This window comes from Dromiciops gliroides, chromosome 3, assembly GCF_019393635.1.
Source record: "Dromiciops gliroides isolate mDroGli1 chromosome 3, mDroGli1.pri, whole genome shotgun sequence".
Lineage (NCBI taxonomy): Eukaryota > Metazoa > Chordata > Mammalia > Microbiotheria > Microbiotheriidae > Dromiciops > Dromiciops gliroides.
The window spans coordinates 605628582-605651156 of record NC_057863.1 but is presented as its reverse complement, the minus strand read 5'-3'; the positions used below and the strand labels follow the sequence as shown (position 1 = coordinate 605651156).

Genomic DNA, 22575 nt, shown 5'->3' with positions numbered 1-22575 from the left:
AAAAGCATGCGCGGGCGGCCGCCGCAGTTGGAGAAGGGGGCGGGGAGACGGCCTGAGTTCTTTGACTTCCGTTCCTCAATAAAGCTTCGGCCGAGCCTTCGTGACAGCTCAGACCAGCTACGGGTTTTCCTCGGTCTGGACCCCGGAAGGCCGGGTCTAATCTCACCTCGGAGACCCCTGAACTTTGGGGGAGTCTTATCGAGTCGCCTGCCTTGGGTTGGGGTGGGGGAACGTTGCGTGTTTCCAGAGCTAGGTTTTTGGGGGTGAATAGTATTTTTGCTTTTTGGGTTTTGTTCTTTTGTTTTTGTTTTTTGGCGGGGCAATGAGGGTTAAGTGACTCGCCCAGGGTCACACAGCTAGTAAGTGTCAAGTGTCTTCGGCCAGATTTGAACTCAGGTCTTCCTGAATCCAGGGCCAGTGCTTTATCCACTCTGCCACCTAGCTGCCCCGTGAATAGTACTTTTTAAAGCGTCTTCTTCACATCAGCCCCGAGGTAGGACGTGTAGGAAACTACCTGAGACCCAGAGGTCAAGTGACCGGCTCTGAGGGTGCACGGGTGGTAGCTTAGGGGTGGGGGTGGGGCATTCCCATCCAGCACTCATAAACCCAGTGCTCCTTAGGGTTACTCCATGCTAAGGTACTTAGGGCAGCTTCCTTAAGAATCATGAGTTTGTTTACTAACTCCAGGGACTATGATGGTGAAGTTACTCGAGGGCAGGGACTGGCTTTTGGTGTCTTATCCTCTGTATTAAGTCCTTTTTTTCTGTCGTGTCCGACTCTGGGCAAAGATCCTGGAGGGATTAGCTGTTTCCTTCTCCAGCTTATTTTACTGATGAGGAAATGGGCAGACAAGGTTAAAGGACCCGTCAGGGTCACCCAGCTAGGAAGTATCTGAGGCCAGATTTGAATTCCGGATGATGAGGCTCTGCAGTCACTCCAGCCACTTCACCACCTGGCTGCCTCCTCCACATGCAGCTCATTTATTTGAGTTTTCCTTCCATTCATGTGTCACAACCTAATTGCCTTCATGTTATCCTAAATTGCTGTGGCTCCCCAACAATCTGACATATGAGTGTCTCCTTACATGTAGCTAGACTGCCTAAGTCTTGGGGAGAACAGTCTAGCATTGGGCCCATACTCTGCCATGGTGAGCTGGGAGTTACCAGTAGCTGTCTTCAAGAATCCTGGATGTTTCCCAGGACTCGTAGGAGTGGAATGGTATCAGACACTTCCCTTAAGATAAGGGTAAGCTGTGGGGTTCCTACTCCCACTATTTTACATGAAAATCTCTGGTCTTAGTGGCAGCATTTTTGGCCCTCTTTAAAAATAGTAAGTCTTGATATCAGAGTGAACATTTATTAAGCTGCTGCTATGTGCCTGGCCCTGTGTGTTAAGCACTGAGAATACAAAGAGGCAAAAGATAGTTTCTTCCCTCAAGGAGCTCACAGTCTAATGGAAACAATGAGCAAACAAATATGTAAAAAAAACCTAGCTAAATACAGGATAAATAGGTAATAAAATTAAAAGGGGGGGAGGCATTAGAATTCAGAGGGATTGGGAAGGGCTTCCTGTGGAAGTTGGAATTTTAAATTGGACTTGAAGCCAGTAAGTAGAAATGAGGAGAGAGCATTCCAGGCATGGAGGACAGCTAGAGAAAATGCCCAGAACCCAGAGATGGAGCGTGTAGTTTGTGGAAGAGCCCGGAGACCATCCCTGTGGTTTACCTACCATTAGAGGCTACAGTCTGGTTGAGGATCCAGCAAAGGAGACCAAGAAAGATTAGTCAGATGGAAAGAACCAGGAGAGAGTGGTGTCCTGAAAACCTAAAGGGAAGAGTATCAAGGAGATAGTGATCAATAATTTCAAAGGCTACCGAGGTCAAGGAGAATGAGGATTGAGAAAAGGCCATTCAGTTTAGTAAATGAGAGATCATTGGTAACTGGAGAGAACAGTTTTGGTGGAAATGATAAGGTTGGAAGCCAGATTGTAAAGGGCACCTATTGTAGATGGCCTGCAGAGGCCATTGGAGAGCTGGTCTTAAAGCCAGGAATATCTGTGTTCAAGTCCAACTTTTGACGCAGTGATTGTGTGATCCTGGGTGCTTAACCTCTCAGTGCTCCAGACACCTCAGTCTTGCAGCGAGCTTGATTGCCTGATTGGTAAGAGGAAGTTCCTTTCTAGGCTCCTTTGAAAACCTAGGGCCGGTCCCCTATCCCTGCCCCTTTTGTTCTTCCATCACTCATTTCTAGAAATGTCTGACCTCTCTTACTTGGCCAGTTATGTATTTCTGCCAAGCTTTAACAAAACGTTTAGTAAGCAATTAAGTAAAGAGTTATACAGATAAGGATACTTGATTAAGGCAGAGCCAAACACCTTAGAGGACCCACTTGGAGATTGTTTTGGGAGGTTTTCCTAAGTGAGACTCGAGAGCGGGGACCAAAGGGAGAGGGATTGGCATGTTTTCAATATAACAAATAGGAATGGTTAGTCCTAAACAATGGTAGATGGTTTTGTTTAAACATTTTTTAATGTCAAAAGCTATTGTGGAGGAGCCTGTTTCTTGGAAGGAGATTGTCAACATGAATTATCAATAAAAATAAAGAGGGCACATTCTAAGCATTCAAGTAGCCATACTGTAGGCCAAATGCAGCCTGCTTGAAATTCATTTTGCTGGTTACAGAATCAGTCGACGCCTACCCCTACCATAATTGCCTGTTCTCCCCCAAAATATCCCTGACCGGTGGTCATACATCTTATGCTTGAAGACTTTCAGGGAGAAACAGCCTATGCCATTTCTGGACAAGGCTAATGGTCTGGAAGCTTTTCCTACATGAAGCCTGAATTCTACTTTGTCACTTCTACCCAGTGCTCATAGTGGCGCATCTGGGCCGGAGCAGGACAGATGTGAAGATGCATGAAAACAGTTCCCATGTACCACCCTCCCTGCTTTTTCCAGCCTAACCCTTCCCTGTTCCTCCAGCCAGTCCTCATACAGAGTGGCGTCCAGTCCCCCTTGTTGTCCAGGATGGAACACAGTACCCCAGGAAAAGTGTAAGGGCACCATGGACCTTGCTTGTCCTGGCAGGATCCTTCTTTTTTTTTTTTTTTTTTTTTAGTGAGGCAATTGGGGTTAAGTGACTTGCCCAGGGTCACACAGCTAGTAAGTGTTAAGTGTCTGAGGCCGGATTTGAACTCAGGTCCTCCTGACTCCAGGGCCGGTGCTCTATCCACTGCGCCACCTAGCTGCCCCAGACAGGATCCTTCTAATGAAGCCCATTCGTAACACTGAATTTACTCAGCCCCTCAGATCTTTTTCACATGAGCTGCTCTCTTCCTATGCTTCCACCACCCTGTATTTGTGTAGTTGATTGAACCTAAGTGTGGGAGTCAACATCTATCCCTATTAAATTTCACTTTAGATTTGGCCCATCATTCTAATAAAGACACACACAAGAACCAGTAGCACCTAACATCTATTTGGTGCCTGACCACTGCTAGTCATCATACCAGTATGGCTCAACTAGAATGTAAGCACAGAATTAACTTTGTGTGACTTAATGTGAGACAAAAATTTGACACCTTATTTGGGAATGTTACTCTCTCAAGATAATCTTTTCAAGAAATTAATTTGCGTTTACCCATACCCTCAATGAATTTTTCTTTCTGCAACCCTGGAATCTCATTGATCCCATCAGTTTAAGACCCAAGAAGGGGTAAAATAGGGTGAAGACTTGTTAATTAGAAACTATGGGGAACGGCAGGTAGGTTCCCTCCTCAAGAATGGAAAACAACTTGGTTATACAAATAAACTTTATTCTGCTCTGGGTCTGGCTGCCCTTCACAGAAGGGAACAAGTGGAGTGGATCCAGGCTGCAAGGCCCTCTCCCCTCTGGTCAGCACAATTATTGTGGTACAGGAAATCTCAAGGGAAGAGATGGCCTGGTCTTAGTAATGAGGCTTGGCTTCAGGGGGCTGAGGAGGAGACGATGCCAAACTGGACACTGGTGTCCTAGGGACTCTAGAGCGGAGGCCAAAATGGTGTGGTCTTGAGATAAAGTCCATAAGGAGAGACCACCAGGCCCAAATAGTGTAACAGAAATAGTGCTTTGTAAAAGAAAAGTCGCTGGCCCCGAGGTAGCATGTGGAAAGGAAGAGAAGTGAGAAAGCTGGCTGGCCTCAGGTCTCTCTATGCCACTCTCTTCTCTAGCAGCCACCCACTTTGGCTCCAAGAACAGAAAGGTCAGAGAGATGCTGTGATTCTCACCACCATGTGTGGAGCTCCTGTCCCAGTCACTTGGGCTCTGATGAGTTGTGAAAAAAGCTGTCTGTGCCTGAGCCTCTCACAAAGGCCATATCTGCCCGGAACTTGAGGCTGGTAGGTGGCTGGCGTCGAAGCAGCAGGTCACCCTGGTCCTGAGCAAGGGGTTCATCATAGATGGTGGAGATGAGCCCCAGGTTGGTCCCACGTGGCCTCTTTGGCTGTCCAAAAGACTGCAGTTTCTCTCCATGGTACCTGAGAGAGGGAGACCCTCAGTTAATGTTATAATGAAGCTAGGGAATCTCCTGCTCCCCAGTCCTATGTAGAGGGACATGGGAAGAAACCCCATTTGTCTCAAGCCAAAGGCATAACAGAATAAATCAGAATCCTGTGGATGAATCCCTGACATCTGTGCTCCTGGAGCCGTCCCTAAGATGCTGTCAATGAGGCCACACAAGAACAGCTGACATCCCAACATTTGTATTCCATTACAAAAGGCAATACTGCTTTTATCCCCATGTGCACTAGTAGCCCATGAAATATAAGAGAAAAGCAGCAACATAACTATTCCCAGGACTGTTTCTGCCCAATCTGAAGTGCCTTGAAAAAGATGAGATGAATGAATAATAAAAAGAACAGTACACAATAGTCCTGTGAGGCAGGTGGAGCAGGCATCATTTTACAGATGAGAAAATGGACCTTGAGAAGCTGACTTCCAGGAGGTCACAGAACCAGGTAACTGTCAATGCCAGCATTCAACTTCAGATCACGTGACTCCAAGTTTGGTGCTGTTCACACTGTGTTTGTTCTCACTATACTGCCTCCCATCCCCCTATTAAATGAGGACCTGCTGCCACCATGAGCAGCTTGTTAGTGAGGGACTGAAGGGCTGTGTGTATATCCATCCTCCTCTGGCCCTTTCTTCCCTAAAGTCTCTTAAGCCCAGGGCATCTGACTGGGCCAGGATGGAGGCAGCAGGGCCACCTTTTGTGCCAGACCTATAGCCAACAGAACATCGGTCCATTCTTTTTTTTTCATTCACTTTTTTTTTTCCAGGGCAATGAGGGTTAAGTGACTTGCCCAGGGTCACACAGCTAGTAAGTGTCAAGAGTCTGTTTTCATTCACTTTTTTTTTTAGTGAGGCAATTGGGGTTAAGTGACTTGCCCAGGGTCACACTGCTAGTAAGTGTTAAGTGTCTGAGGCTGGATTTGAACTCAGGTCCTCCTGACTTCAGGGCCAGTGCTCTATCCACTGCACCATCTAGCTGCCCCCCCTTCATTCACTCTTAAAAACCACTTATCTTTTCAAATCTGTCCAGAAACTCTACCCACAGGAACCCTCCAAGACAAGGAAGCCCACTAGCTATCTAGCTTCCTAAGCCCAAACCAGGGCCATGATTTCCAACCCAAGCTGATGGAGGGAGGTGGGGAATTTGCAACAGTTAGAAAGGCTGGGAGCCGGACAAGCTGGCTTTGCTGCAAAGAACGATCCTTAATCACACTTACCCTAATCCACGTTTACACTTGGGATTCTGCCCATCGTTGTCCAGGGCCTCAGCCACTCCCGAGCAACTACTGCCTAGGCCCTGGCCCTCGGCCCAGCCTTGTCGCTCCATCACTTTTCTTCCAATACCCTAGAGAGGGAAGAATAGGAGTTAAGTAAGGGCTTCCCAGCCATAGATGGGGGGAAGTGGAAAGGGGAAAAGAGGGACTGAGTTGTGGGTTAAACATTTGGTTCACCTTTGTATGACGCTCAAAGGTGCCAACTTGGCCGACCACAGAGCCATCCTCCAGTCCATCTCGTAGTCTCTGTTCCAGGCGCATCTGGACTGAGTCACGAGCATCCTTGTCTCCACCATCTGAAAAGCCAGAGCCCAGTTTAGAGAGAGGCTAAAGTCTTAGCCAAGGGTACATTTGGTACAGGAGAAGCAGGGGACTGAGGGATGCCATGGCAACCAGCTGGGGCTAGATTTCTCATTTGGGTTTCTGTTGCATGTGTCTGTGACCTGTTTTCCTGATCAGACCACAGGGTTCCTGAGTGCAGGGAGTGTCTCACTTCTTTCCCCTTCAGACCAGGCTATTCAGACTAGAGTGGTTGCAGGCTATACTAAAGAGCAGGGACTGGGTATCCTCCTTGGCCTATCCAGGCATCCTGAGAGTTGAAACTGTATTTTCCTATTAGACTCGGGCTCCCTCAAGGGAATAGTGGTGTCTGTTGGCAGACAGAAAACTCCCAGAACAGTTCTCTCAAACTAAGGGCTTTTCAGGGGAAGGACTGTGTCTATTCTTCAGACTGGGGATGATTCCCAAGGATGGGACTGTTGCGACCTTATTGACTGAAGTTGGGAATTGTTTCTCTCCCCTCCTGACTCTACTTCCTCAGTCCTCAAAAGGCATTTACTTTTGAAATAGAAGGATTAAAAACCAAGATAATCATAAAAAGGGAACCCTAGTGGGGTTATTCACCAAACCATGAGGAGAAAGGGAGAACATCCAGCTCCAGATTCATCCCCTTGCTCCCTCCCTGATCCCAACCCACACTACATAAGGCAGGGATTGGGGGAGGGAGGGGAGGGCAAGGAGGACTTAAGGTGACCCAAGAACAGCCCATCGTCACCCCAGAGCCCTGTCCGGCCAATTACCTTGATCATAGTATATACTCATATCCACATCCCAGTCATCAGCTGTTTGCTCATCAAAATCTGTAGGGACAAGACACAGATTAATACATTTTCAATTTCCATGACTTTCCATAGGTTGCTCTTTATACCTGGAATGAATGCCCTCTGCCTCTCAGAATGCTTGACATGGCTTGGGTTTGGGGTTTTTTTGGGTATATGTCTGCTATTTAAGAAAAAGTTTACTGATGCTTTGAAACAAAAACTGCTATGACTTCCCAGTAATCACCCCCAGCCCCAAATAGAAGCCTCCCTTGGAATTAAGCTAAGCAAAACAAACAGATGCATTGACTGTGTCTGGGAACATATGCCTGTAACGATTGGAATAACGCCACCTGCTGGATACTTACTGTAGAGGAGTTCTGCCCATGAAGGGAAGGTCTTTGAGGGCAAGACCAGGAGTCAGGAAGTGACGCGGGCTAGTGGGAGGAGGAAGGAAGAGACTGGCGCTCAGTCTCGCTCTCTTTTCCTCTGGACTCTGGCGGAGAAGGGAGCTAGAAATGTGCTCTCCCTTTAATAGATAGGAATCTAGGCCTTTTTCTCTCTCTTTACCAAATTCTTATTCTCCTTAATAAATGCTTAAAAGTCTAACTCTTGCTAAAGCTTATAATTTATTGGCGACCACTCATTAGATATTTTAGACAGTTTAGCTAGAATTTTAGCCCTTAACAGATGGCTGACCACGAAGAGGAAAGCTGAACCTCACTTCTGATCTTCTGGTTGGGTAAGAAATTTCCCCTCCCTCTCCCTTTAACTGCTAAGTACTGGCGTACTGGCTGTGTTTTCCTTTAAATTTTTTCGAATGGACCTTTTAAACTCCCTAATTACCCTATTTTTTATTTTAGTCTGTTTAACCAGACAAATGGGAGATAAGATCATGTTAATGCTTTGTTTTTGTGGATTTTCTATTTTTCTTTTTCTTTTTGTTAAAAGAGCCAGCAACTTACTCACACAAGGAAATATCTCTCCCTCTCCCAACCATGCTTTTTCAGAGAAACCTGAAGAGATTCCTGCAGCTTTTCCCAGTTCTAACAGTAATTGTTGCTCTAATTTTGCATGCCTGGAGGCAATGACCCACCCTCTAGAAGCTTTTAATCCCCTAGCACCTGGAGGCAAAGTGGGGGAAGAGGAATCCAGGCCTGAGTTCAAAATCAAGTCTGATTCAAATTGCTCTGGTCCCTCCCCTCCTCTCCAGACCCCACCCTCTACTCCTCCCATGGCCAAGCCCATTGCTTCCCGGGCCTGGGAAGTCCAGAGATCTAATGCTCATGCGCAACTTTCTCTAACTACATTTGCAGCTTCAGGCTCAGCCCTTCCCCAGCCTGGCTGTGCTTCTGAGACAACCTTAGAAAGCCCTTTAAATTCCAGATATGCTCGTTTTGTTCATAATTTTGCTAACCTGCTTTTGTCTTTAATTAGTAATCTTATAAAGCATTTGTATGGTGAAAAGACTGACAGACAATATAAAGGGGTTAAAGAAGAAAAACTTAAGCTGAATAAGAATGACAACCATCAACATAGTTCAAGACTCTGCTTCTTTTGCCATGGAAGGATATATATTTTAGAGAAATGTAGAAGTAAGCAGCAAGGTATTGATATGAGTGTTGGGGATTTTAGATATCGGAATCAAAAGTGTTCTGAATTCACTCAGAGTATTAATATCAGTTCAGAGGTTACATAGGATTTCTATGCTATTACATATACATTTTGAAATTAATGGTATGGGTTTATTTTCATAGAGATTTTCATGCTTTTGAGATTGTGTCTTATACTTAGTTTTTAAAACAAGGAGAATATTTGTAAAAGCTTTTTATAGTCATATGATCAAGTTTATATTTTATAATACTCTTATTAATATTAAGTTCATATTCATTTAGATTTCCCTAGTTTGAATTTCATTGTCTTTTATTGTTCCATGTGTATTTTTTTTCTATTTATTCATCTCTAATTTTGAAACATTGCAAGATGGTTTTGATTTCATAATACAATGTTAATTCTAGGAGTATTGTGCTCCCATATTCTGAGTTGTTTGTGTTTGTTATTTTTTCTCAACTGATTATTTGATCAAACTCTTTAAAGCATTTCCTTGGCAAATTGGTTGCCATGGCAAGTGTAAATTGATTCTAGAAGTATTATTTTTGATAAGCATATTTTTAAAAAAAAAGAGGGGAATGTTTGTAAAAGTTTTCTTTTTTCAAAAAAAGTTTTCTTTAGGATTGTGTTGTGCTTTAACTTGTATTTAAATATGTTCAGATTTTTCAAAAAGTAATTGTATACTAAGTTTTAAAAAAGGGGTATTATTTGAAATTGTTGCATAATTATATATTGTGTTCTGAGTCAAGATGTATTCACATTTTTTGCAATCATTTATTATCCTCAATTTTTAAATCCATATGAGACTTGGATTATGGGAACTTATCATTTAAGACATTAATTGCCTTTATTCTGAGTTATCAGATGCCAGTTGGCCAAGATGCCATCCAATCACAAAATGAGGAATACATGTAAGAGCAGACACTGAACTGTCACATGAGGGGAGACATGCATGAAGTCAAGGTATGGCCGAGGGAACGGCTTTTGACAAATGTTGAGGTTGGATTCTCTTGGTTTAATATTTTATTTTATTTTTCCCCACAATATTGTACGGATGGCTGGAAGTATTGATCCCACCCATCTCACTCCTACATCTGGCTTCTATGCTCCCTCCTATATGCCTGATGCCATGGACATCTCAATCCCATGCATCTGATTAAGTCTGACTCAGTTTCTTCCAATATGTTCGGTGGCATGGACATATATTCCATCCACCTATTTTAAGCCTGGCATACTGTATGGGCAGTACATATTGCTCAAGTGTGGGAATGCTCATATCCCATCATTTCTCTGTTCTTTTATGGTAACCCCCATAATTATCTCAGGTGTCATGATAAATACAGTGTTGAATTTGGCCTTGACACCTGTTACCAATTATATTAGATTTTTAAATTTCTCATAATGGCATGAGGATAATTAGGCAGATGATGCAAAAAATGATGAAACAAAGATAAAAATTATTTTAAAAATTAATATCGCAGCAATTGTCTTCTCAATTACTCTCCATAAGGGGGGACTATAATAATAATGTAATTTTAAAGAATGGTTCAATTTTTGTTTTATTGTATGTTTCACATGTGTAACAACTAAGATTCTGAATTCCCTTAGACATGTTTTTGAGAACTTTCATTGTTTGATTTGATTATTGACAAAGCTATTTTAAAGTTGTATTAAGCTCAATTTTGTAGGAAATTTCCTGGCTGATTACCAGTATCCACACATCAACCCCTGAAAAGACTTCCATTCCACGACTACACCTAGAGGACATCTGAGAAAAGAGTTTCAGAGACTTTAAATGAACAGTTTTGTTTTGTTTTGGTTTGGTTTTTCTCTTTTCTTTTTCTGTTATAATATACACCATCTGTAATATGTATTCTCTGCAGAGGCCCTCCCTTTGCAAGACCAATGTCAAAGCGTCGGTTCATGAGGACAAAAAATCACCCCTCTGGACAAAACTTTCCTCTCTTCCTTTTCTATATTGTTGTTCACATATTATTAGTTAGCAATAGTTATTATATTCTTTTTACTGTTCCGTCAAGGAAACATTTTGTTTCTTGAGGAACAACAGGGGGGACTGTAACGATTGGAATAACGCCACCTGCTGGATACTTACTGTAGAGGAGTTCTGCCCATGAAGGGAAGGTCTTTGAGGGCAAGACCAGGAGTCAGGAAGTGACGCGGGCTAGTGGGAGGAGGAAGGAAGAGACTGGCGCTCAGTCTCGCTCTCTTTTCCTCTGGACTCTGGCGGAGAAGGGAGCTAGAAATGTGCTCTCCCTTTAATAGATAGGAATCTAGGCCTTTTTCTCTCTCTTTACCAAATTCTTATTCTCCTTAATAAATGCTTAAAAGTCTAACTCTTGCTAAAGCTTATAATTTATTGGCGACCACTCATTAGATATTTTAGACAGTTTAGCTAGAATTTTAGCCCTTAACATGCCTCATTCCACACCTACAGCACCATAGCTCACTACCAAGAGGAATGAGGCATGTTTCACCTTTGGTCCTCTGGAGTCAAGACTGATGGTTGCACTGATGTGAGTTACACACTCATGTGGTCACTATGCAGATTGTTCTTCTGGTTCTGCTTGCTTCATTTTGTATCTATTCCACTTTTGGTTTCTTACAGGGCAATAGGAATGTATTATATAGTTATACACCATGATTTGTTCGGACGTTCTCCAACTGAAGGGCATGCACTTTATTTCTACTTCTTTGTAACCATAAAAGAACTGCTATGAATATTTTGGTACCTATAGGTCCTTTTCCTCTGTCTTTCCCTTTTGTGGGGTAACTCTCAATTGTTTTCTAGAATGACTGGAACAACTGAAACAATTTCCAATTCCACCAACAACGTACTGGCTTCCTATAGCCCCTCCAACATTTTATAGTTTTGTTTTCTGTCACTGTTGCCCATCTTATAGGTACAAGTCAAAACCACAGAATTGTTTTAATTTGTATTCCTCATATTGTTACTGACTTGAAGCATTTTTAAATATGGTTGTTACAAGTTTGCATTGTTTTCTTTTTGCAAACATTTGAAAACAAATCACATGCCCAACAATTTGAGAATAGCTGAAAAAAATCGCAGTATATGAATGTTATGAAATTACTGCATGATATGGAATGACAAATACAAATTCAAGGACAAATAGAATGACCTATATAAAGTGATACAGTATAACAAAAGCAGGGACCAAAAGAACATATATGCTTACTTCAACTATGCACATTTTTTTTTAGGGGCAATGAGGGTCAAGTGACTTGCCCAGGGTCACATAGCTAGTAAGTGTCAAGTGTCTGAGGCTGGATTTGAACTCAGGTCCTCCTGAACCCAAGGCCAGTGTTCTATCCACTGCACCACCTAGCCGCCCCCTGACTATGCACATTTAAAAACATCATTAAATAGCAACAAAACTCTGAACAATGTTGATACTAAGTTGTTAATGCCAGAGGACAAACAAAAAATTATGAAGTTAAAAGGTTGCAGTGGTGTAGTGGATGCAGAAGTCCTTGTACTGAGCTGCCCCTCAGATCCTTGAGAAACACAGCATTCAGTATTCAGAGAAAGCAGCAGTAGGACCCAAGAATACTAGACTAGACCAAACTCTGCCCAGACATTCCCTCCAGGAGTACACAGAACCAAGCCCTGACACAAAATCCTCAATTTAGTAAATAATGCTGGAACAAAGAGTAAAACAAACAAACAAAAAGACTCCCACATTAAAGAGCTCTTAGGAGTCAGAAAACACAAACCCAGAAGAAGACAATGACTTCAAAACATCTACAAGCAAAGTCTCAAATAAAAAAGTCTAGGCACAGGATAAATTAGAATTCCTGGATGAAATGAAGTTTTTATAAATGAAATGAGAGTTCTAGAGGAAAGATCTAGAAAAGAAATGAGATTTTGGAAGAAACACTTGGAAGGAGAATTAACTGCTTAGTCCAAGAGGTTCAAAATCTTACCCAAGTAAAAGACTCCTTGAAAATTAGAATGAACCAAACAGAAGTTAATCATTCCCTGAGACACACAAGAAATATTAAAGTCAAAAGACTGAAAAAAAAATAGAAGAAAATGTAAGGAATTTCATGTGAATAATAACCTACTTGGAAAACAGATCAAGAGATAGTTTAGCAATCACTGGACTACCACAAAACCATGCCACCCCCAAACCATCCTGGATATAAAGAAATTATGAAAGAAAACTGCCCAAATCTATTAGAACCAAAGAGCAAAATGAAAACAATTATCTCCTGAAAGAAACCCTTCATAGTGAAAACTCCCAGGAACACCATAGCCGAAATCCAGAGCTTCCAGACCAAACTAAAATACTGCTAGCAGCTTCAAGTACCAAGGACCTACAATCAGGATCATACAAGATTCAGCAGCTACCTCTTTAAAGGAGTAGATATCTTGCAAGAGACTATTCCAAAAGGCTTAGTTTTCTTTCTTTTTTTTCTTTTTGGTGAGGCAATTGGGGTCAAGTAACTTGCCCAAGTCACACAGCTAGTGTTGAGTGTCTGAGGCCATATTTGAACTTAGGTCCTCCTGACTCCAGAGTTGGTGCTCTATCCACTGTGCCACCTAGCTGCCCCAAGAACTTGATTTGATCTTTTTTTTTTTTTTGGCAGAGCAATGAAGGTTAAGTGACTTGCCCAGGGTCACACAGCTAGTAAGTGTCAAGTGTCTAAGGCCAAATTTGAACTCAGGTCCTCCTGAATCCAGGGCCAGTGCTTTATCCACTGCACCACCTAGCTGCCCCCCAAAAGGCTTACAACCAAGAATAACATACCCACCAAAACTGGGTATAATCCTACAGGGGAAAAAGTAGACCCTTAATGAAATAGAAAACTCCCAAGCATTCCTGAAAAGACCAAAGTTGCATCAAAACTTTGAAATAAAAACATGAGAACCAAGAGGAACCTAAATAGATCAAGTATTTGCATTCTAGTGGGAAAGATGATACAAGTGTCTCCTCAGAACTCTAATGTTATCAGGGATGATAGAGGAAATTACATAAGAAAAGAAACAGTTGGGAATGGTCTGGTCATATTTTGATAATCTTAAAAGAAGAAAGAGAAAAGGGATGTGTTACTAAAGAGATCCTGATCTGCACTGATGGAGGAAGTAAATTAAATCACAGGTCTAGACCAAAAAGGAATTTTACGCTCTTGCTTAGTGGTATTTAAGACTATACAGTGGTGCATGTTTGTGTCTTTTTTTTTTTAGGCTGGCCTCCTACATCCAAATAACATTTATTTAAAAAGTAAAATGCAAATAATTAATCTTACATGGTGGTTGTAAGTGTGATGTAAATGTGTCAAACAGAATCCCCAGGGAGCACTTAGGCAGTAAAGCTGATGTTCATGGGTATCCTAGAGATAGACCCATTCCCCTGCTGCCCAGGGCCCAGATGTAATTACATCCTACAGCTCAGAGAGAATACTGCCCTTGTGGCCAGAAAACGTGTGTTTCAGACCCAACTGTGTACTTAATAGCTGTGTGACTGAGGGCAGAGTGATTGCTCTTCTCCAGGCTCCCAATGTCCCACCTGTGTGACAGGGACTATCTTTTCCTACAAGAGTAGTGGTGTGAGGGACAGATGAGATAATGGACATAGGGACCCTGTGCAAACTATGAAGTGCTGAAGAAATATGAGTCTCATTACCTCCTTCCTCTTCCTGCCAGTATTGAGCATCTGTGTAAAACACAAGCCCGGAGCCACCCTTCTCCCATTTGAGCTCAATCTCTTGCTCAAAGAGCCTTTCTGCTGTGCGCTCCTGGTTTGTCACATCTTCATGCAAAGCCTCGTGCCGCTCCCACTCCTCACACGTGTCATTGTCCTGCAAGGGAGGAAGGGGGAGGACAGAGCTACTCTTCTGGCCACAGGGCACCCCCAGCAGTAGAGATGAAGGGGACAGGGAAAATGGGCTGAGGCCACAAGAGGTTGGTTCCACACTCAGGCTTCTCTCCGAGGGACTGCCTGGCCTTCACATCCCTCCTGATGCCATGCTACTTGAGGGAGAAGGAATGATGGCCTCAGAATCCAAACTCTGACCCTGACATTAATGCTACTTTGTTGTTGTTTATTGTGTCCGACTCTTTATGACCCCATTTGTGGTTTTCCTGGCAAAGATAATAAGAGCATCTTGCCATTTCCTTCTCCAGCTTATTTTACAGATGAAAAAACTGAGTGAAGTGACTTGCCCAGGGTCACACAGCTGGTAAGTGTCTGAAGCTGGATTGGAACTCAGGTCTTCCTGACTCCAGGCCCATTGCTCTATCCAGTGCACTACCTAGCTGCCTTTATGTTAACCTAGATAAGACATTTAACTACTCAGTGTCAGTTTCTTTCTCTGTCAAATGGGGATGATAGTATTTACACTACCTACCTTACAGGGTGATTGTAAACCTTATAGTGCTATTGACAGATGAAATGTTATTATTATTGATTCTTCTTTATCTCCCACTGCCTTGAAATATAAACTCCCATTTCAGCCAGCTGGCTGTGTGCTGTTCCATGTGCATACCAGTCTCATTCTCACCTCCAGGTCTTTGCTCAGGCTATTTATTATTGCCTTTCTCTCTCCCCTTATCTAATTCTTCCTGATCCTTTTTGATCATTATCATATCTGACATTTATTTAGTACCTTAAAGTTTGCAATATGCTTCCTACACATTCTTTCCTTTGAAGCCTTTTTAAGACACCACCAACCCCACCTTCTCAGAGCTCAAGTCTTCCTTCACCGATCACCCCAGCCTATACTCAACTCTCCCTGATTTCCTTGTACAAACTCCCTACCCCAATGGTACTAATATTGGTGCAAGCATAGGTCATAGGCTTGGGGGATATGTGAGTGCTGTCTTCAAGGACTTAAAGAGATCAATTGGCCTTGTGCTGCTTGACGGGGGTGGGGGAGGGTAGGGTGGGGTGGGGTGGGGTGGGTGGGTTCAGATCTAGGAGCAATGGGTGGAGGCTGTAAGAGGTAGATTTAGGTTTGATGTCAGGGAAAGCTTCCCAACAATCAGAGCTTGTCACAAAGGGTGATGAACGGCCCAACCACTGGATTCTTTTTTTGGGTGAGGCAATTGGGGTTAAGTGACTTGCCCAAGGTCACACAGCTAGTAAGTGTTCAGTGTTTGAGGCCGGATTTGAACTCAGGTCCTTCTGAATCCAGGGCTGGTGCTCTATCCACTTCACCACCTAGCTGCCCCTACACTTTTTTTTGTTTTGTTTGGCGTGGGGCAATGAGGGTTAAGTGACTTGCCCAGGGTCACACAGCTAGTGTTAAGTGTCTGAGGTCGGATTTGAACTCAGGTCCTTCTGAATCCAGGGCTGGTGCTTTATATACTACACCACCTAGCTGCCCCTCAACCACTGGATTCTTCCAGCAGAAGGTGATGACTCCTCACTGGGAATATTCCAATGTAACTGATTTGAGTACCCATTATATTGGTGACCTCTCAGCTCCCTTCCTTCCAACTCTATGATGTGAATATGAATAATCTCTGTACAAGTGGGTGGCAGCCTATAATGGGCATTATTTTTTCAGACAAAATACAGTAATTGCTCTTAGCTTCTCATGTACTGGTTCTGTCTCATCGGGCAGACCAGAAGTTAATGGTTCTTTATTTTTTTCCTGAGTCACCCAATTAAGATTGGTGTCCTTTACCTTCTTTATGGAAAAGCAAAGTATGGTGGTGAAGATGGGAATCTTGATCGTGGACTTGGGAGTGAGAACTGGTTTCAAATCTCTAACTGCCTCTAATGATTAGAAACTGGGTGACAGAAGAGAGTTACAACCTCTTAGGGCCTAAGTTTGTTCATTATTAATATAGGACTAGGGGGCACCATAATACATAGAGCACTAGACCTAGAGTCAGGAAAGACTCATCTTCCTGAATTCAAATCTGCCCCCAGACACTTCCTAGCTATGTGAGCCTGAGCAAGTCACTTCACCCTATTTGCCTCTGTTTCATCTTCTGTAAAATGAGCTGGAGAAAGAAATGACAAACCAGTGAAGTATCTTTGCCAAGAAAACCCCAAATGGGGTCACAAGGAGTCAGACACGACTGAACAATAATATTGTACTATCTGCTTCAGAGGATTTCTTGGAAGACTCAAATCTTAAAAGTGCTATGTGGGGGCAGCTAGATGGCGCAGTGGATAAAGCACCAGCCCTGGATTCAGGAGTACCTGAGTTCAAATCCAGCCTCAGACACTAGGCACTTACTAGCTGTGTGACCCTGGGCAAGTCACTTAACCCCTGTTGCCCCACTAAAAAAAAAAAGTGCTATGTGCACTTGACTATGATTATTGCTATTATCATTACTAGAAATCCATAACCATGACAAATTGTACAATTGGAAAGAGCTCCTCAGAATTAAGAGGCCTGGTTTCACCACTATAAAGTGAGAATATTTATGCTTGTACTGCTGAACTCTAGGACAGCTGTAAGGATCAAATCAGAGAACACATTAAAGCACTTGGCAAAGTATAAAGTGCTACACACATCAAAATACTCCTGTTAACAGCAGTAACTAACAATAAATGACTGGGCCTCTTTGTGTGGTGGGCCAGGACATGACCATGTCACTGAACTCACATCATCCGAATGAGACTCTTCCTCTTCTTCTTTGTCTTCTTTTGGCCCTCCATGGGAACCGGCTGTGATGGGTGTGGGACAGGCTCCTTGAGGGGTTTCTGGGATCTCCTCCCCCTGGTCGGTGTACACAAGCTCTTCCTGCTCAACAGTCTCTGAGTCTTCATACTCAAAGGGTACGTTGCCATATCGCCGGGAGGAGCCCGTCTTGGGGAAGTGTAACTGCAGCTGGGTAATGATTCGGGGGGGCAGACGACAGGCCCGGATCAGCTCTAAGAAGATACGCATTGGGGTCCCCACATTCCCATTGGGCATCAGGGCCGGAGGGTTCAGTTCTGGCAGCTGCCTGAGGTCAGTCAGGGTGAAGGCTTCACTCCCGGCCCTCCTCCTATGCAGCTCCTTCCGGGTCTTGAAGGGAAAGGGATCGACACCTTAGAAAAAGATAAGAAAAACCCTTGAAACAGAAGGTGTGCCCGTAATCATGTGTAGACATGAGGACAGAAATAGCCCCCACCTCTGAGCTCTGAGCTCACAGGTGCTTTTAAACACCTCTGCCCAATTATCTCTACCTCTGGCAAGTTGGTTGGTTGGTTGGTCACTGTATGCCTGTGAAACTTGGACAGTGTATCAGCACCATGCCAAGAAACGTAATCACTTATGTTTGAATTGTCTAAGGAAGATTCTGATAGTCACCTGGCAAGAAAAGGTACCGGACACTGAGGTTCTCTCTCAAGCTGAACTGCCAAGCATGCAAACTCCACTGCAGAGATCGTAACACCAATGGGCTGGCCACAATGTTCAAATTCCAGATGTATGCTTGCCTAAAATACTATTTTAAGAGAACTCACACAAGGAAAGTGCTCATAGGGAGGTGAGAAGAAGTGATAGTAAGACACTCTCAAGGTCTCTCTGAAGAACTCTGGAATCGATTGTGAGAGATGAAAGATGCTGGCAAAGGACCATCCAGAATGGCATACCCTCATTAGAGATGACACTGTGTTCTATGAACAAAGCAGAATTACAGGATCAAAAGAAACGTGAGGGGGGCAGCTAGGTGGAGCAGTGGATAGAGCACTGGCCCTGGATTCAGGAGGACCTGGGTTCAAATCCCACCTCAGACACTTAACAATTACTAGCTGTGTGACATTGGGCATGTCACTTAACCCCAATTGCCTCACCAAAAAATAAATAAATAAATTAAAAAAAGAAACGTGAGATGCACAAACTTAGCACCATCTCCACTCCAAATGTTCCTGTGGACTATTTGTGCCTGACCTGTGGGAGAGCCTTCCAAGCTTGTATCGGTCTGATCTACCACAGACACTCTGTATCTTGACCCTGACACAGTGATGTCATTTTGGTCCTTTTTGTGCACAAGGACAACAACCAACCAACCAACCATCATAAGTAGCAAATATGAACACGGAGTTTGCAGATGTGGGTTCTAGTCTCAATTCTGACACTAATTCACTGTGTGGTCTTTGGCGCTTCATTTCCTCCCATGGATCTCAGTTTCATCCTCTATCAAATGAAGGAGAATTGAGCTAGAATCACAAATTGTCAGAACTAGTGTGTACAATTCAACAAATATTTATTAACAGAGTATTACCGGCCCTGGATTCAGGAGGACCTGAGTTCAAATCCGGCCTCAGACACTTGACACTCACTTATTAGCTGTGTGACCCTGGGCAAGTCACTTAACCCCAATTCCCTCACCAAAAAATAAACCAAAAAAAAACCCCAGAGTATTATACAGTCTCATGGTAGATAAGGTGGTCCCTGTTCTCATGAAGGGTTTTGACCTAATTAAGGGGAAAAGGGGTAAAGGAAACAAGCATTTATTAACCGCTTACTATGTGTTAGGTGGTGCAGTGGATAGAGCACTGGGCCTGGAGCAAGGAAGACTTATCTTCCTGAGTTCAGATCTAGCCTCAGACACTTCCTAGGTGTGTGACCTGGGCAAGGCGCTTCACTCTGTTTGCCTTAGTCTCCTCATCTGTCAAATGAGCCGGAGAAGGAACTGGCAAACCACTCCAGTATCTCTGCCAAGAAAACCCCAAATGGGGTCACAAAGAGACACAACCAAAAACTGATTGAACAACAACAAAACTGAACAACAAAAAATCTGCTAGGCACTGTGCTAAGAAATTTACAGATATGATCACATTTTAAAGGGGATATGAAATATACATATACAGGTAACTATGATACAAATAGTACATAAATATATCAGAGAGGCACAAAATAAAGTAATGGCCAGGAACAAAACTGGATTAAGCTTTTCCCCATGCCTGGAATTGATTCTCTGCATTCCTACCAGCCAGCATCCTGCAGTGGGAAGAGTGTCTGGATTTACATCTTGGATCTACCAACCATATGACCTGTGAGACTTAGGGCAAGCTACTTAACCTCGACAGGTCTTGGTTTCTTCATCTGAAAAATGAAGAGGTTGGATAAGATGAGCTATAAGGCCCCTGCCAGCTCTAACTATGTGGCCTACTGGATGTTCTTTCAAAGCCCAAATGAGATGCCACCTCTTCCCAAGACTTCCCCAGCAAATTTCTCATTCCATTTTCCCTGGACCTCTCCTTTACACTTACCCACTCTGTCCTGTATCAGTTATGATGTCTTTCGCACTAGATTGTAATTTCTTCAAGAAAGCCTATGTCCTACTGCTGTTTTCTCTCTAGGACAGTGCCTAGCACAGTCCCATTGGTTGAATAAAATTATGTGAACAAGGAGGGAGAATCAGGAAGAGGCCTCTGACTATATGAGATCATTTGGTCTAAACCCCTCATTTTACTGAAGATGAAACTGCGCTAGAGAGTAAGTGGCCTCTAGCTGCATGACCCTGGGCAAGTCACTTAACTCTCATTGCACACCCCCCCCCCCCAAAAGAGAGAGTAAGCGGCTAATCAGGAGAACATTGTACACAGTAACAGCAACATTGTGTGATGATCAACTGTGATAGAGTTAGCTCTTCTCAGCAGTGCAATGATCCAAGACAATTCCAAAGGACTCATGACGGAAAATGCTTTCCATATCCAAAAAAAAGAACTGTGAAATCTGAATGCAGATTGAACCATACTGTTTCTACTTTTTTTTTAAAGTTTTCCTTTTGTTCTGATTCTTCTTTCACAACATGACTAATGTAGAAATATGTTTAATGTGATTGTACATATATAACCTATATCAGATCGCTTTCTGTCTTGGGGAGGGGAGAGGGAAAGGAGGGAGAGAGAAAAATTTGAAACTTAAAATCTTATAAAAACAAACGTTTAAAACTATCTTTACATGTAACTGAAAAATAATAAAATTCTTTTATAATAAAAAAAAGAGATCACATCATGAATTCCAGGTCCATTTTGCAATGGTCCTTCAGAATTCTGTTTTCCTATGTGGGGAGGGGGTGAGAATAAAGCCCCCATTTCTTTCTGCCACTTCCCCTAGTTATGGAAATTATTAGGGAAGTGATACACACTGGATTAGTGTTTATCAGTGGGAGAGGAGAGGAGGAAAGAGCCCAGGAGAAGACCCCTGGGAAAATGGAGGCTCACCCTGACCCAAAAGTTCTTTAAATTTTGGTAGTGATATATTGCAGTGTTGGTTAGTGTCTAGCTTGTCTCCTTATCTTTAGTTCTTCTGTCTAGACCTAGAATACTAACCTGATGTGCAAGGAGTCCTGCCTGTTTGTGTTCCAAGATATCAAGTCACCAGGAGCACAGGGTTGAATTATTTAAGAAAATAGAACATCTCAGTCTCGCCTTAAGGTCAGCATTTGGACAGCTCTTTGGAGGCACTCTACCACTTTCCCATAAAGTTCTTGGGAGTATTTGGTAGTGGGAACACTGAATTGGATTTGGAGTTAGAGGACCAAAGTTTAAATCTCATCTTGACCACTTAGTTATAAGCTAGTCAACAAGAATTTATTAAGCACCTATTTTTCGAGTCACTGTGCCCTTATCATTTGTGAGTGGTTGGATTAGATGATAGCTAGAATTTCTCCTGCTAGTTCCTAGTACCGTGATGCTATAACCTCATTTTTCTCTCCCCTTCCCCTAAAAGCCCTGCTCCAGGCTGTCCCACATGACCAGAAAGCTTTCCTTCCTCTGCTCTGACTACCGACCTCCCTGGCTTTAAGTCCCGACTAAAATTCCATCTTTTACAGAAAACCTTCCCCAAACCCTCAATTCCAGTGTCTTCTCTCTGTTATTCCTGATTCATTTTGTGTATAGCTTCGTTGTTGTTGAGTCGTGTCCAACTCTTCTCAAACCTGTGGACCATACTGTCCATGGGGTTTTCTTGGCAAAGGTACTGGAGTGATTTGTTATTTCCTTTTCCAGTGTATTGAGGCAAACAGTGGTTAAGTGATTTGGCCAGGGTCACACAGTTGGTAAATGTCTAAGGGCGAATTGGAACCCAGGTCTTCCTGACTACAGGCCCAGAGCTCTATTCATCTAGCCATCTACCTGCTTGTATTTGTTTACATGTTGCCTCCCTTATTAGACTGTAAGCTCCTGGAGGGCAGGAGGTCTTTAGCCTCTTTTTGGACCCCTGGAACCTAGCACAGGGCGTGGCACTTAGTAGGCGCTTAACAAGTGTTTATTGATTGATAGATTGGGGTACCGAAGTCCCAACTTTTGGGGCAGTCCTTACCTGCCTCCTGAACAGGAAGCCGGAGCCTGCGGATGAGGCAGCGTCCGGGAAGCCAGTTCCCCTGCGAATCAAGCCAAGGGCGGCCCGAGTACATGCGGAGAAGCCGCTCGGCCTGGGCCGGCCCCCGCACCGAGATCACGCAGCAGCAGGTGGAAGGAGGGGCTGGGGCCGGAGACTGAGCGGGAACCGCAGCTGGATCAGAGGACAGGGCTGCGGCGGCCGGGGCCGGTTCTGGGGCCAGGGCCCGTTCAGGTCGGTGCCGATAGTGGAAGCAGAGGAAGCCGGCATCACGGCCACCGCGCTGCTCTCGGAATTGACTAAAGTAGTTCCTCAGCTGAGCCGAGCGCAGGCCCGCAGGGATCCCACTAACCACCAGGTACACGGGAGCCGAGGTTTCGGCTGCCGTCTCGGCCGAAGTGGGCACCGCCATCTTGGTTGGTCACATGACGTGCTGGCTCGGGCTCTCGCGAGAGGAGGTGATGGGAGGTGAGAGGATGACGGTTTAGAGATGTGGTTACGTCAGTTCCTTAACCCCGGAATCCGGACATCAATAATCTAGTAGTCGCGGAAGCGGTCAAGGACTTGGTTGGAGCGCCGCCTGGAGGCCACGAAACCTTGTCGGAGGAAGCGGCTCCACAGACTCCTGGAAGTTTCCTCCTCTGTCAAATGGGCTCACGATCTTACGCAAACCACCCTTACACTTACGCGCCCACCCGTAACCTACTAGACAGGCGCTTGGGGTCGCCGGGCAGGGGCAGGGTACATTGACTTTGTTATTACTGTCATTGT

The 22575-nt window shown here is 43.9% G+C and overlaps 1 protein-coding gene across 2 annotated transcripts; it reads right to left on the bottom strand.

Moving 5' to 3' along the window:
• Window positions 1-1690: 1690 nt before the first annotated feature.
• Window positions 1691-22229, bottom strand: GPATCH3 (G-patch domain containing 3). Of its 2 annotated transcripts, XM_043992164.1 has the most exons (8): window positions 21787-22229; window positions 17134-17561; window positions 14196-14370; window positions 6901-6960; window positions 5999-6117; window positions 5765-5892; window positions 4265-4513; window positions 1691-1823 (listed from the first exon to the last, which is right to left on the bottom strand). In XM_043992164.1, exons 1-7 carry the CDS (start codon window positions 22214-22216, stop codon window positions 4291-4293), a joined length of 1563 nt encoding a protein of 520 aa, XP_043848099.1. In that variant the 5' UTR covers window positions 22217-22229; the 3' UTR covers window positions 1691-1823; window positions 4265-4290. The 2 variants fall into 2 exon arrangements, with proteins under 2 accessions (XP_043848099.1, XP_043848098.1); XM_043992163.1 differs by lacking the exon at window positions 1691-1823 and having other exon boundaries at window positions 3801-4513.
• Window positions 22230-22575: the final 346 nt, after the last annotated feature.